Source organism: Myodes glareolus, chromosome 10 (genome assembly GCF_982192425.1).
Source record: "Myodes glareolus chromosome 10, mMyoGla1.1, whole genome shotgun sequence".
Classification (NCBI taxonomy): Eukaryota; Metazoa; Chordata; class Mammalia; order Rodentia; family Cricetidae; genus Myodes; species Myodes glareolus.
Window position 1 is genome coordinate 42,270,540 of NC_142035.1, and position 15,982 is coordinate 42,286,521.

At 41.4% G+C, this 15,982-nt stretch overlaps 1 protein-coding gene across 9 annotated transcripts in view; it reads right to left on the reverse strand.

Annotated features, from left to right (window-relative positions):
- Plcb4 (phospholipase C beta 4) overlaps positions 1-15,982 on the reverse strand; it is a 360,990-nt gene that overhangs the window by 40,102 nt on the left and 304,906 nt on the right. For 7 of the 9 annotated variants that reach the window (XM_085696768.2, XM_085696772.2, XM_085696774.2 and 4 more), the window contains 9 exons: positions 14,422-14,512; positions 13,360-13,455; positions 10,645-10,745; positions 6,625-6,660; positions 4,472-4,613; positions 3,789-3,873; positions 3,310-3,434; positions 1,437-1,488; positions 71-173 (listed from right to left, as the gene is read on the reverse strand). In XM_085696768.2, the coding sequence (XP_085552894.2) occupies positions 71-173; positions 1,437-1,488; positions 3,310-3,434; positions 3,789-3,873; positions 4,472-4,613; positions 6,625-6,660; positions 10,645-10,745; positions 13,360-13,455; positions 14,422-14,512 (831 nt within the window). The remainder of the gene's footprint in view (positions 1-70; positions 174-1,436; positions 1,489-3,309; positions 3,435-3,788; positions 3,874-4,471; positions 4,614-6,624; positions 6,661-10,644; positions 10,746-13,359; positions 13,456-14,421; positions 14,513-15,982) is intronic. The other 2 variants (XM_085696775.2, XM_085696773.2) reach the window with 1 other exon arrangement.

The following is a 15,982-nucleotide window of genomic DNA, read 5'->3' on the forward strand; positions in this document are numbered from 1 at the left end:
TGTCATTTTCTTCTGGATACGTTTGTACACGGATGTGTGTTTACAGAGTCTGTGGTGAGCAGGGACATACCTGTACTGAGCATGTGGCTGCAATAACCCCATCCACAGGGGTTTCAGAGAAGGGATCAAACGTCCGGTCAGGCCGCCTCATGAAATCTGGCTTGAGAAGGTACCTGGCAGGACAGAGGCACGTTTATTCTACTGGTGGCTTGTGCAAAGGCTTAAATACCAGACACTTCCTTTCTCTCTTCCATAACTCAGGAGCTAGGCTTTCAGGCAGATTCTAAGGATTAAAGACAATGACCGTGACCTTTGGAGACCCTTGAAGAACAAACACTAGGCAGCCAACACAGGCCACATGTGCTGTGTCAAAGACAAGAAGACTGCTTCTTTGCTTGAACAACAGAAAGAGAGTGTACTGTCAGAGCTGTCTCCTTTGACCAAAGGTTTGGTTGGCTCCTGAGTCTTTTTCCATTTGGCTAAATGTTTGTCTCTTTTCCTTATAGAATGCATGCTGAACAAGACCCCTGCACCGAATACTTAGGGTAGATAGGCTTTTGGTGGTGTATGGGCACTCTGGCAAGGACACATCTGTCACACAGGCACAGAAATGGAGTGTACAGATTGGGGAGTTGTTTCTAATGCACAACTGTTGAAAGTCCATTATCCTGCCTTGCTTTCCATGATCAAAATTAAAGTATGCGACTACTCAAGTCACCACAAAGAACTCCTAGACAGCATCGCCACTGGACAGCACGGGGATTCCTGTGCATGCATCCAGGGGCCACTGGGCTGTGATCTCGGCTGAGCTTTTCATCATTGCAGAATCTGAGTTCTGTACTTTAACTTCTCAGCATTTCAGAAGAATTAACATTTCCTATTTTGCTACTGGGTTCACAGATTTTTAAGTGTTATTTAAGTAAAATAGAACAACATTCACATCATTATATAACTGCTATTTATAAGCACGTAAAAGAATCCAGAGAGGATGAACGTTTATTTCCAGAAGAATTAAATTCAACTTTACACCCACAGCTTCATTTGAAATGAAATTTGCTTCATTGCCATATTCCTCAGCAAGAAAGCTATACATATTTGATGCCCACATCTCTGGTTAATGCCCGGATGAGCATGCCTACTGCCTGTCTCAAACTCAAAAACATGCGCTATTGAATTTAGAATGAAGCGATCCAACTCTTGCGTATATATGAGGGACTGCATAGTTTGTGGTTAAAAGAAAAACAGCTTAACAACATGGGACAGATCAAAGCTGTATATTTGCAAATATAATCTACCTAGAGACTTCACTTATTTCTATCTACCCTTCAGAACCAGCATATATTCAGCTGTTCCTAGTTTAAAATGACATAGTTTCATTAAAGCTGAAGTAGGGTGTCCTGAAACTAGCTGGTAACAGTTTAAATAATATTACTCACCCGCAGGATCCATTATACTCAAATTTTCCCTGATTCAGTTGCATCGCTAAATCTGTCAAAAGACAAAAATAATTTAGGATCTCATCTCCCTGGACAAAGAAGGTCCTGACAGGGTAGCTGGGAACAATGGAAACCATATTATTCCCAGGTTCAGAAGACGGCTACTGGCTTAGTTTAGGGTCCAGGATTCTCTTCCAAGTTGAAACGGCCTCATATTTAATTTAAATTACACACTGAGTATGTTTTCATAAAGATTACCCTAGAACTGCTCTGCAAAGTGGATTTGGTACAGGAGTCACATGATGCTTAGTTGATGTTGAGAATAGAGATGTACCAGCTGCTGCAGTTAAGGAATGGGCAGTGCCTCAGTGGCACAGAGGGCAAGGAATCTAGAGCCACTGGAGAGCTATTAAGAACATAAAACATGATTAAAAGGAACATAAAATCATCTGGCTAAGCATCCCATAAAATTTGACGGCTTATCTGTATGAGACCTAGAATTCTTCTCATAGGGGTACTCTGGGAGGGCCTGAATTAAAATTTTTCTCTTGTATGCAGAGAAACTTTTGCTTTTTACTCATAATTAAACACAAACATTCTTCATAAAATACACGGTTGCTCAAAACATGAACTGCTTTAGGAGAATGCTGTCACTCATTGTGGGTTCTTGGGCTTTCCTAGAACACTGTTATTGGTAAGGAAAAGCAGGGGCATCATTTTGTTCCAATCCTGCATCATCATCATCATCATCATCATCATCATCATCATCATCATCATCATCACCATAATAACACGAGAGATTCTATCAGGACCTGCATCCAGACTCTTCTAGAGAGGACTGCTGGGATTCTAAGCGGGGATGTATTTGTAAGGAACTCTAGCCACCAGGGAGGTTCTCCCGGAGGTGAGAAATACAACCAGCTCATGTTCACGCCAAAGGGAGGCAGGTGAGCCCAGATCAAGGAGAGGAAGTTGCACAGGGGTCCTCAGAGGAGATGCCTGAGAAAAGGATAGAAATGGTTCCACTGCTGGCAGGTATTGGGAGGTGTCCTCTTAAAGCCAGGGACTATGTATTTTACTTTTATCTTTGTTTCAACCAATTTTAAAATCCATGCCGAAGAATGTATCATATAAAGTAAACATGGTTTGTGCCATTTGTCTATTTTTGTGCCTATTTTTATTTCACTGTTTGTAGTCACAGGATTATGACCAGAGGCTCCTAAGCAAACTTCAGAAATCTGTACATTTATCAAAAGTCACTCCTTTTAGGGAAAGAAGAAAAAGAGTCCCTGTGTATTGGAGAGCTGTCCACAAATATACTTTGGAGGACCGAATTACAGCTCAGTACCTCGGACAACATCTAGCTCTTCCTGCGGCATCTGACAGAATTTATGGTGTAAGTCTGTGGTGTTATGGTGAAATGCTATCGCTACCACCATCAGTGTTTGCTGAATGGCCACAGTGGCCAGAGCACTTTCCCAAGGGGGAAGAAAATCTCAGTTACCACACAAAGACTCGCAGACTCTTCTCACTAAATTCCATCTAGAAACAAAGACACAACCTTGACCCAGAAGGAAGAATAATTAGAAATATTTCAGAATAGGAACTACCATTTGATTTGGCAGCTTAGTCATGGCATTGATGAAAGGGATTAAATTGTAATATTATCTTCTATTATCTTCTATTATGGCTTCATTGGGGTTTTAGTGTTTTACCATAGTATAAGCCAAGAGAACAATGTTTTGCCACATGACAGCTTCTAAAAAAAAAGGAAAAAAAAGGAAAAACTGCCTCAAGCAAATGGAGACAGCTGCAAGGCTGCCCCGTCCCAGTGTTCTTGTGGAATTTGGGGTCACTGGACATTAGCTCCTACCTGGGGTTTGATAGTTCAGTGAAACCATCTGGCAACCAGCGTTCCAGAAAATCTGAGGCATGTAATTACTGGAATCAACTCGGCCTCCCTTGGGGTAAATGCGGCTCATTTGTCGCTTATTGTAACTGGGTAACTTATTAAGGAAATCCAGAAGCAGCCTAGACAAACATAACAAAGAACTAACACAGTGGAGGTGTGGGGCAACAATGACACACAGGTAGATAACACAGGACAATTCCCATTATCAGTGGTGCTCAGAGGAAGATCACAGTCACAGTGTGGAGTCTAGAAATTATTCACATCCAGAGAGGTCGCCACAGCTGCCAGGGTCTTCGTTCACACACATAATTTTATCAGCATGACAATAAAAATTATACAAAACCCCTAAATATTAAAATTACATATAGCTGCTGATCTCTTGTAAAGCCCCCTGCTGCTCCTAAGGAGTACCATCCATCCCATTTAGTACATTAGGATACTTTACAAATTCAATCGCGTGTGTCTTCAAGTAGCCAAGGCCAACTGACTCGTTAAAAGAAGACATGTTATAATGAATATTGCGCTCTGTAAAAGAAAAGCAAAGATATACTCAGAAACTCAGTCACCGAACCTCCCAAAAAGCAAGTAGCTGATACAATCATACCCTGAACCTTACACCCCAAATCAGGAAGTGTTTGTGGCCCATTCTACATGACTGTGCCAGTTGCTCTGAGTTTCATTAGCACTCTGTGCAAATGGTAAATTAAATGTATAATAATTAAACAAATGATATGTACCTCAGTCACTGCTGAGATATGTAGTTGTTGAGAATAATGGATAAAGATAACAATAATTACTCCCCCTACCTCAAGGCTACATTGTACCCACTGACTAACTTCTCCTTGCTCTCCTGCAGCCAGAGATTACACAATATACACACACAGGAATCAAGATAGATACCGTGCTTCTTAAGTATTAGTAATATAATTTGCCAGAGGAAAGTAAATAAAGAAGCCTACGAAGGCATATGGAAAGCTACAAGCTGGCCAGTCATGGTCTTCCACAGCCACCTTGTGGCTGATGCGGAGAATGACAGCACAACGAATCAAGGGAAATGGCAGTAAGTCAGGCGATGGAACAGAGAAGCCGGCAGAGAGCTATTGCATTTAACCTGGAGTGTTACCTTCAGCCACATGGAAACCTTGAAACTTCACAGGCTGCGCGTAGTTGATCATTGTGGACAAGTACGGATGGATATTCGTGGTAGCACCTACGTATTTATAAGATGCCATCCATGCCTGCTCATCTTCTACAGTGACCAGGCCCTGTGAACACAAGAATATGCTGGTTTAAGTGGATGCCTTCAAGGGGACTCACAGATTTTGCGTGAGGCACTAGAGAGTATTTGCATATACATAAATTCAAATGTAAAAGACCTTGCTGCTCTCTTAAAGATTAAAATGGATAGGTCTACTTAATGCAGAAGGAGGTAGCAGGAAGACACTCATCTGTTAGGTTTTTCAAAGGACTTCAAAATATTCAAGAGACTGTACTGGTGTCTCATGGCAACACTGACAATGGTAGTAATATTACCATTCAAACTGATGCACAAAGCTCAAAATGAGGGGCTATCTATCATCTGGTGTATATCACATCACCCACAGGCTATGTAGGCACAAACCCTTGGGTCCCATTGGAAGAGAGTGTCACGGGAGACCCAAAGGTTTGTCACGTCACAACCAGTTTTCAGGCATTGACAGAGGGATGCTGGGGATCACCCTTTGCAGTAGAACTCTTCTAGAACTTTCAGCACACACATACATGGTTTAGGTGTTTTTATTGAAGTGTTTACTCATAGAAAAACTTGATAGCTCGCCATATAGGATGCATTGCTTTGTACAGAGAAAAACAAACTCAATTACTTTATTTCTTAAGAGTGCAAAGCAAAATAAACAGAATCAACAACAACAAAATAACGTTGGTCAGTTTTTTTGTTATTGTTGTTGTTGTTGAGAACTCTGGAGTTATTTTTCTTGAAGAGACTCAACCTAGGAAGAGAAATCGCTGATAGACAGAATGAGCAAACAATGGTCAGTAAGATTACGTTTTTATCTTCGCTAATGACTTAATCTTTGAGTCTTTCAACTGCTTTCACCTGTAAAAGCCTGTGATAGGTTATGTAAACATGCAACTTGCTTTTCTTTCCATCTTTTTCCACATAGGCCCCCAACTCCATCCACCACCATAAACGTCAGCAAAGTCACATCTGTTTTGTCCCAGATATTTCATGCTAATAACACCAGTGCTTTAAGCTGGAACCATGATGGATTCCTGATTTGTTGCCTGTGGGGTCCTACAGCATTTGGACTAAACCCTTATCTTCCTATTGAACCTGAAGGCTTATGGAATTTATCACTGTGTATCAGGTGGATTCCCACTAGTCACAGGGTGAGACTAAAGCTCTGCAGACGAAAATCATTCAGTTAACACACGATAAGCATCAAATGTGTCAGTCTGTGTATGGCTGCATCTACCATCTAATGAAAAGCCAATCTAGGGATAGAGGGTTCTCAGAAACACAGGAAGGTGTTCCTGAATGCTGAATAGTTAGGGAATAGGAGGAAGACATCCCACTCCAAGTGCAACAGGGCCCCCCACACAGCAAGGCAGGATTTCCTGTGCTCTGAATTGTGAGTGAGAAGCCAGAAACAAGGCAATACTGTCTCTGTGATTGCCATCAGTCTCCACGTTATATAATAAAACACGTGCATAAATTTGAACACGATGAACCTTGAAGAGGATAAGAGAAAATAAAAATGCAATATACTTTATCTTCACAATAAGGCCAGGGTCTGCTCCCATGGAATGAAGACCCTGTAAGGTATGCAGTGTGAAGCTAGCCTTTCAGAATGTCAGCAGCATCAGAACCAAGGCTGCTTTTCTGCTGTGCTATGACACGGACGGCTCTGCTGCACTACTGCTCATTTCTACTTTCGCGTTTACTACGCTACCGATCATGTAACCTTCTCCTTTGACTGAAATCTCATTACACACAAGGAAATACCTTGTAGTATTAAACACCTACTTTTAGGGAAATTGTCTTACCTACCTTAGTTATGTTTTAAATCAGATGTAATGGTATAATTGCTATGATTTTTTTCCCTTTGAAGTCACATAACTAGATGACTCAGACATGTCGCTATTATACCTGTAAACACGATCCCTGACATCGCATGGGCTAGGAAGATTATCAACACCCTGTAGAAGATGCTAAGTATGAGAAGGCCACACCTGGGTGTCTCCTAATGAACAAATGCTTGAGAAGTATTTGGTTACCTTTTTGTTGTTTTCATGTTCAAGGTCATCTGAGGTCTAAATTAGAGAAAGAAAATGATTTGTTTACCTCTCTAACGGGCAAATTTCCAAACTCATTAGCCCATACTTATGTAAGTAAGCATATGTAAACTTATTATTCTATTTATTTGTTTATATGGTAAATTATTAATGCCATAAAGCCATCATCATCAAAATCAAATACTGCAGATATGCTAAGATTGCTGCCCTATACTTTGGAAGTTACAATGTTGACACTTTCCTGCTCTGTTGACAGTCTTGACATAGACACTTTATAACATTTTCACTGAGGATTATGGCATGAAGATTGAAAATGGATTACTAATGTGGCCACCTTCCCTTACGTGTAAAGGGAAGCACAAATGGACATTTTCAGTAAGCCAGCATTCATGTTTGTGACCCTGCCATGAACTCAATGTTTGTAGTCCCACCAAAACCATATGTGGTGAAATCCTAATTCATGTGATAGATTGATGATCCCCAACTTAAATGATGGCTTGATTTATGGTTTTTTCTTGTTTTATGAGGGTGTGAAATGATAATCACTCAGTGGAAACTATTTTCAGTTTGATCATTTCTTGGCTAAGGATATACCGTTTGGTGTCCTCTTGTGATGCAGGACAGTGGCTCCTTGTCAGCCACATAATCCCCAGGGTAAATGGCCAGAGCTCTACAGTAAACTATGTTGCTGAGCTATACTGTTCAACCAGTTAAGTATATTAGATGCGTTTTTAAATTTATTTATTTATTTATTTATTTATTTATTTATTTATTAATTAAAATTTTCCACCTCCTCCCCTATTAGATGCATTTTTAATTTAAGTTTTCACCTTTTAGGATGGATTTATCATAATCATATTGTAAGTCAAGACACATCATAATTTGGAGTTGGGGCCTATGGGAGGTAATTAGGTCACAGGGTGAAGTCTTCACAGTAGGGTTAGTGTTCTAATAAGTGATGCTAAGAAAAATCTTACTTACTTTCCCATTTTCTTTCCACAGTGGGAAGACATGCCGGCCAAGAGAGCCTTCAAGAACATATTGGTTGACACCTTGACCTTGGCATCCAACCCAAAAAGCACCAAGAAATAAATTTTAGGTATCTGAACCAACCAGTAAGATATTTTTGTTATACTAGCCCAGCCTGAGACAGGATGGATGAGGAAACATTCTTGGGTCTTACTGGCCATCTGTATTCTCAAAATACTCACAATTCCCGATGATCAGAAATGGATACTATTTCTTTGACTTTTTCATTAGACAAAAAAATAAATCTATCTTCCTACCATGAAACCCTCCTACCTACATCTTTGCCCACTGTTTTCACAAAGCAAACATCCCTACTCTACCAAGGACCACACCTCCACATCGCTATGATCTTATCTATGCTCACCTTCTCAAGGAGTTCCCAGACAGCGGTGCTTCTCTCTTGCAATACCAGTGAGTCCCTTTCCATAGCACTAAACATCATCCGGATTCTCAAAGAGCATCCCTTCCATACCTCACATTTCTTTCAGGCACCAGCCCATCACTTGTTCCTTTCAAGGCAAAGCTCTCAAAGACAGAGACAATGCCTACTGCTTCCTGCCTGTCTGATCCGCTGTTCCCTTTACTCCAAGCATGCTACTGAAACTTCTCTACAACTTCCCAATGACCTTCATGCTACCAATCTAGAAGTCTTCGTAGGCAATCTCTCAATAGCATTCAAAGCCCAGAACTGTCCTCTTCCCTTTGGTTGACTGCTGGTGCAGGAGAATTGTCTGTATTCTGTCAATTATGTTTTAAATAAATGCTGATTGGCTGGGCAGGAGGTGTAGGCGGGGAAACCAGACAGGAAGTGGAAAATGATGCAAGGAAAGCAGGAGAATTCTGGGAAGGAGGAAGCTAATTCCTTCCACTCCTGCCCAGACCACCGAAGCAGCAGGATGTGAGCTACCTCACTGAAAAAGGTACTGAGCCACACGGCTAAAATAGATCAGAAAAATGGGTTAATCAAGATATGATCGTTAGCTAATAAGAAGCCTGACCTAATGGGCCAATCATCATTATAACTTATAGAGATCTGTGTGATTCATTTTTCTCTGGGACTAAATAGCTGGGGGGCCAGGTGGGACAGAAAACCCCAACAAGCAGGCCCTGCTCATGTTACAGGCTGCTGGCAAACCCTGTTTTTCCTTTCTAGTTCCTCTCCTGTGAGCATACGTTTGACTAGGACTCCACTTGGGCCTTCTTTTTCATCTCTCATGACTCATCTCTGCTATTTCCATGACTTCAAACATTATCTCTAAAACTTCCATCTCTTGCTCAACCTCTCTTCTAGATGCAGGTGCTGGTTGCATGAGTGATGATGAGAAAGTGAATGAGAATGAAAGGAATGTAGCATGGCAGAATTTTACTACGTGAATAGGGCTACCATGCACATGGCACCACTGCAAGTTCATTTAGTCTTTGGTAGTACCTGATGAAACAGTTGTTATTACCCTCATTTTTCAGATAAGGAAGTGAAGGCAGAGAGAGGTAAAATAACTTACCCAAGGTTATACAGGACATGAAGACAAGGAATCAATTCTCCTCTTGGTACTTCCACTGCAATAGCTTACATACATCTCCAGTTGTCTGTCCCATTGGAAACTGTAAAGTCCTGTCTCATACAGTATTCCCACTCCAATAAGTGGTAGCACTACCCTGTTCCTCTAACAAGGACTCTAGGCGGTCATCTTGCTTCTCATTCCTTCAACTTTACCATTGCTTATGTCCTTGATATCCCTTGGAACATTCTATTCTCTCCCTTTCTAGTTCATTCACTAGGAGCTCTTTCTGACCAATTAAAAGCCCATCCTCAATATTTTGCACACTTCTGCCCCTGCTTTCCTTTAAGGAGAGTCCACAAAGGACTATCAAAGTCTTCTATTAGATCACACTCCCTCCCCTTTTTAAAGTTTTGTGTGAAACAAATCATGTTTCACCTAAGTTTTGAGTTTCTCATAGAAACTAGGAAACTGCTAGAGCATTTCATTCCCTGCTAGCGTGCCTCTCCTTGCTTCGTTCTCTCCATCTTTCACTCTACCTCACTCGCATCGTCTTTGCTCTTACTGCTGTCCTTCTGCGTGAGATACCACTCTCCATTTCTCTTCAGGGTGAACTCATCTTTCCCTTCTGTTCTGGGCTCCTTCTACCAGTCGCTTCATTCTCTCATTATTCTCCACTTTCATACTTGTGCCTAGTTTCATGATAGTACTAGCCACACACTGAATCATACAATTACTTGACTCTTCACTTTCTATTTCCCACCCCTTCTCCTAAACAATGGGAGACCTACAGAAGCTACCAAAAAGCAAAATGAACGTGTGTTCTGATCTGTTTATGACAGAGTGACCTACGCTGGGCACCTTCCTAATAACATTCTTCCCTACCTTCATGGGTGGGAACTTTCTATACTTCCATCAGGATGGTTTCCTCACCAGCTGGACCACCTTGGTACCGAGGTCTGATTTGGAATGCTGGGGATTTACTTTCCTAATGGTTCTAGCAGGCTAACCCTACCCACCAAATATACTCAGTAAATGGTGGTATTTATAAATGCCTGACCAAAATGGGGAGTGGCCAGTAGAGTCCAATCCTAGGCACACAGCAGAGAGTTTTGTCCTATGCTGTAGGAGTACCTTCCGCTCATCAGCCAATAGCCGCTGAAATACCAGCCCACTGGGGTGTGGTATATTTCTCTTTAAAGGAAGAGCGGCAAGCCTCGACTCGGCCTCTTGGTTCCTGCTCCTGCTCCAGCAACTAGGCTCCTTTCCTGATGGTTTATGTGTATGTAAGTTTACCCCCCAAAATAAATACCCCTTTAAAACATAACTGGTGTGGGATTGATTCGCCATTAGTCCTATATAATTAGAGGGACGACATGATATCTGATTCTGCTGTGACTGTTACAGCCCCAAAATTCCACAAAAAAATGTCACCCTTAAAAATCAGAAAGAATAGGGACGCAAAGCCTCTGACCTTCTTGACACTGTTGGCAACTGCTTCCTTGTGACTGAAGTCATCAGCAGACAGTTCACTTCCAAATTTGTACTCAGGGTGAGCTTCTTCTTCTTGATCAGCTGTGTAACAGATGGGGAAAAAAACCTATGAAGTCAACCTACTCCCAGTGCTGCTTAACAGACAGGAAAGCAAGCAAAAACTATGGAGTTCAAGTACTCCCAGTCAGACCCTGGCCCATAAGCTCTGGCAAATATGAGAGAAGGCTCCCGTGACCTACAGCATCCAGTATTTGGAAACCACCCGCCATCACTATGGAGTCTCTTCTTCATCTACAGGTGCACTAAAGAATGAGCGCACTTATTTTACTGGGCTATATGATAACAAGGAAGTAACACAAGCTGTCTGTTCCATAGCTGGTATACAATGGTATAGTTATTATTAATGTTTTTCTTGTTAATTTATTCTATTATTTCGGCACTTTGTCTTACTGGATTATGGATCAGTAATTGACATACAAGCTTTTAGTTATCTTCTTTGAAACTTAAGATGCATTAAAGAACTAGTTTTTCTTAATATTCTTTTCCTAAATCTTAGGACTACTGTTGACATATATGTAATAATGTATATAAATATATAACAATACTTTATTTAAATATCATTTTGCATTAATTTAAAATTTTTGAAAAATACAACTATCTATACTATATATCAAAAGACAGCTGCATTAATATCTAATCTGTCACTTACCTGCTCTCCTGAGCATGGGCAGCCCTAAGATTGCTTTGACAAGTGAGGTAGAGACAAAGTGATACACCAGCTCCATGCATAGCTCTTAAATAATATAACAGCTCCTATTTCCTGCATCTAGGGCCCAGTGTGAATTCTATAACTTAATCAATATGTTATGAGATACTGAAGCTACTATAGAGGCTCACAAGACCGAACTAAGCTCCACAGATAGTTAAACCTATGAGAAACCTGTCTAACTTGTCTATAAATCTTAAAATAATGCCAGCTCCAGATCTTCATCTGCAGGCAACTGTATGAAACACCCAAGGAAAAACAGCCAAATGAACCCCTGTGGCTCACAAAATCATGGGAGCTAACTATAAGCCACAGTCCCGAGCCTCCAAATTTGGATGGTGCAATGTAAGATACAACCATAATAGGAACTAACTGAATGATACTAGAGATCTTTGGCCTCTTTAATCCCACTAGGCACAGACAAACATAAGAAAGTCAAGTGTTATGTTTTTCCTCTGGGGTTGGAGTTAAACCCATGGATATTCACCTGATTGATTAATGGAACCTCCCCCACAGTCAGGGTGTTTAATAAGGGACAGTGAGTAAAATTAGGTTATTCTGACAACTTTAAGTCCAGTCTGTGTGTCTAATCTCTTAAAATCAGACATAGTTCAGCTGTGTGGGTAACAATGTTTCTATAAGTACTTTTTTTCAAGTCAGGCTATACATCTGTGTTTCTGTTAAACCAATGCAAGTTTAAGTCATTTGGGCAGATAATTGCTAGATACACAATCAATGGATCATTCTCTGAAAACATTCCCAAACCTTCAAAAGGCCCATTGATTGCTGTTATTACTAATTATATTATTTTTTCAGTGCAAGGAACTAAACCCAAGGGTTTGCTCATACGAGGCGAATACACTACTTCTGAGGTACGACCCCAGCACCGATTTTAAACAAAGCATCATGGCTGGCTATATAGACAAGGTAAAATAGGTGATGGCAAATATTCAAGTATTTTAAGCAAGGCTGCCAGGAAGTCTGGTGGGAAGGCCACTTGCATGCTAGACCTGTGCTGTATCACTGAGCTATATCCAGTGTAGATCATTAATTAATAAAACCTGTAATATATGCTTTGACTGTCAAGTTCACTGTGTGCACATCAGCCAATCATGTCATTAGGGTTCTCTTACTCTATATTGCTTGTCTCACTAACAAGACTGAAGTTCATGTTTTTCTTTATAGAAAAAGATTATAGAGTAGACCTTGCCAACGATCCATTCAACCCTTGCTTGACAAGTGACTCAATATTGAGTTTCAGTGAATCTTTTCTGAAGTGCTCAGTGCACAGTGGGAAGGGAGCCACTAATATCCACTGTCTAGATAAACTGGAAATAATAGTATCTGAAAAAAATACCAACCCCCTCAAAAGAGTAAAACTAATCAAAAAGTACTCCTGAATATTAAGCAAGATAATGTTATACCTATTTAAAGAGATCTGTGAAGAGAGATTAATATTTTTCTTGTTTCTAATATAAACATTTTTGTTACATGTAGCTTGAAATTATGGCTCATTGCTCTATTGTGTAAAATGTGCATTTGCGTGCATGTGCGTGTGAGAGTGACGTCAGTGTGGAGGATGTTCATGTGTGCTAATGAGACTACGTGAAAGAGGTTGTGTATGTGCCCACATGATGCCTGTGGAGGTCAGAAGACAGCCTTGGCTGTCAGTCCTCACCTCCACCTTGTTTTAAGACAGGCCCTCTTGTGTGTTTTCCACTGCTTTTGTCAAACTAGCTGGCCCACAAAGTTGCAGAAAGTCTCCTGTCTGTACTTCCCGTCTCCAGGGGAACTGCAGATGGTCATGACAAGCATATGGCTTCCACGTGGACTCTGGATGTTTAGACATCCTCATTGCATGACAAGCTCAGGTCCTCACTGCATGACAAGCATGTACCCATGAAGCCATTCCCCAGCCCCACAGCTCACCGCTTTCTATCTCCTCTTCATTGTCATCTTCTAAGATGTTCGCTGGGGCGGCTGACTCTCCGGCTTCCATCATGCTCTTCAGAGCCTCAAGCTGCTCTGTTAGTCAAATCAGACAAGTAGACAGTGAAGGATGCCAGACTCCTTATATAAAATGGGGGGTTTAAGATCCGCACGGAGGACAGGAAAAGCAGTATATTACATGGGCACCTACTCACTATGCTCATATCTTACACATTCTATTGCGTATGTCTTTGTAAGGACTGTGAAGCCAGCATGTTATAAACACAGGAGGGAAGTTTACTGGACCATGGGTGAATTCCCTCCCATTTCTGATTGCCAGGTTTGGAAGAGGAACTAGTACAGAAAGAAAGATATCAAACGTTCATAATTTAGAGAACCTGGTATAGACCAAGATTAGGAGCAATAACAATGACAGGGCAGAAAACTGACTCACATGCTAGAGATCAACAGAACCTCAGGATAAGAGTATTTACACGTAATACTGTAAATTACTGGGATTTATCCTGGGTATTAAATACTGGGATTAGTATCCTGGTAAATAAAACACAGTAGCAAACAACTTTCTATGCATTTTAGAAATGGAGAAACACATAAAAGGAGAAAGTATACTATACAATTAAATTGTCAAAAATAAAAGCAAAATAAATAGAGTCACTTTTTTTTCTTTTAGTATACATATAAGTCAAAGGTGGACCATAGTCAGCACTATAAATATTCTGGGAGAGGGATTTTTAGATACCACCAATGTGAGTGTAAATTAATTCAATTGTTATGAAACTGTGACAAAGTATGTAATAATACACTGTTTTTCCTTTTTTCTTTTCCTTTTGTATTTTAGCACATACACATACGATTAGACATTTTCCTCTGCATGGACCAGTTGTAGAAATTAACGATAAACAAGAATGCAGTGACGTAATCCTGGAAAGTAAATGTTATCTACATTCCACCCCCCACCCCTTCTCACATCTACAGGGAGCTCTCAATCACACTTCATCCAGACAGCTCAGGTGCCCAAAGATACAAGTGCACTTGACTTACTTTTTTCCACTTCAGGTTTCAGCCTTTTATTTTTGATGAGTATTTTTCTTTTGAGGTCATTAGGGGATGGTAAAGGCCTGCCTGGTTCAAGCTAGAGATATACAGGAAAAGTTCAGTTAGTGACTTCACTATTTTTCCGGCCCAGCGGAGCCCTGGAGTCATACCAGGCAATGTCCACTAGATGTCAGTCTGCACAGCTCTGCTTTCAGGCCCTTCTCACATCAGTTCACTGAATCCAACTTTGAGTAACGCTGCAAAGTTGGAACCCCTAATTTTCTGGGGTATACAGACAGGACCCAACTTCCCAAAAGGGTAGGGTCTGACATGAATGGTGCTGGGAGGTGGCAGTCTTGCTGCATAGGAAGATAGGTGCCTAATTGCAGGTCCATCATAAAGGACAGGGTAACACTTGATAAAACCCCGGAGCTCCCCTCCATCTGCACCGTATCATAGACTAAGCCTGTCTTTTAATAGACCGACTTGGGATTTTAATAGGTTCACTGAAAGATGGGACAGGTTTGAATTAATGGAATCTGAACCTCACTCTGGCTTCATTTCTTTGTACTTTACAACAAGTTAAGTCTGTCTAGGTTATTTTCTGTGACTAGTGGGATTGTTCTATCTCTAACTATTCGGTCCCCACCCATCCAACTATACTCTTACCTATGCATCTTTCTACACAACTTTTTTTATCCTATGTATGACAAGCAAGTCCTTTGACAGAATGCTGCCTGCTACCGGCTGTCCAGTGGAACTGGTTCTGTCTCTGGGAATGCATACGTCCCTTCATTAAGAATCTAATGGCCTTTTCCCAAAAGCAAGCCTCTTCTCTTGCCCAAGAGAACAGGAAGAGGGTCCGGGCTAAGGAAACAATGGTAATAAAATGAATTAAAGATGACTCTCAGTATGGAGTCCCTCAGAATCAGCTTCTTAGACAAGGATTAGTATACTGGCATACTGTAAATTGATGTGAGAGCTCGCTCTTGCAGACATCAACAGAGGGGTGCAAAAATAAGAAAAAGAAGAGGGAGCCAGTGAAGGATGTGTTCCTTAGATGCTATCACTGTGGGCACCTGTGTGGTACACAGGGAGTCCTGCTGGGGAGCCCAAGGGACAGAAGAGAACAGGTGTCCAGAAGTAGCCCCTGGGAATCCAGAATGAGGGGATGGTGGAGGTGTGCGTTCTCAGACACTCTGGCCTGTCTCCCTTATGTGAGGAGAGCCTGACCAAGGACCAGAGGTCACATTGAGCCAAAAGCTGTAGGCACAGTCAGGCAACAGTCAAGTCTGGGGTGGGGAGGGGGGGTGCTGGGAGGGACATGGGAAGCACCTGCTCTGATGCTTCAGTAGGCTGCAGAGTCAGGTGGGGGGCAAAGGATGCAGCCTTGCCTCCCCAGGGCATTCAGCGGCCACACCTACCTTTGGGAAAAATTCATCGTTAAACCAGCAAGATTACTCACATAGCAGCAATAGCACCCTGTCATCTACTGTCCTGTCCTTGAATTACTGTCTAATGCTTGCATGTCCACAGGAGGTCTGAATACCCCCAATAAAACACTTTA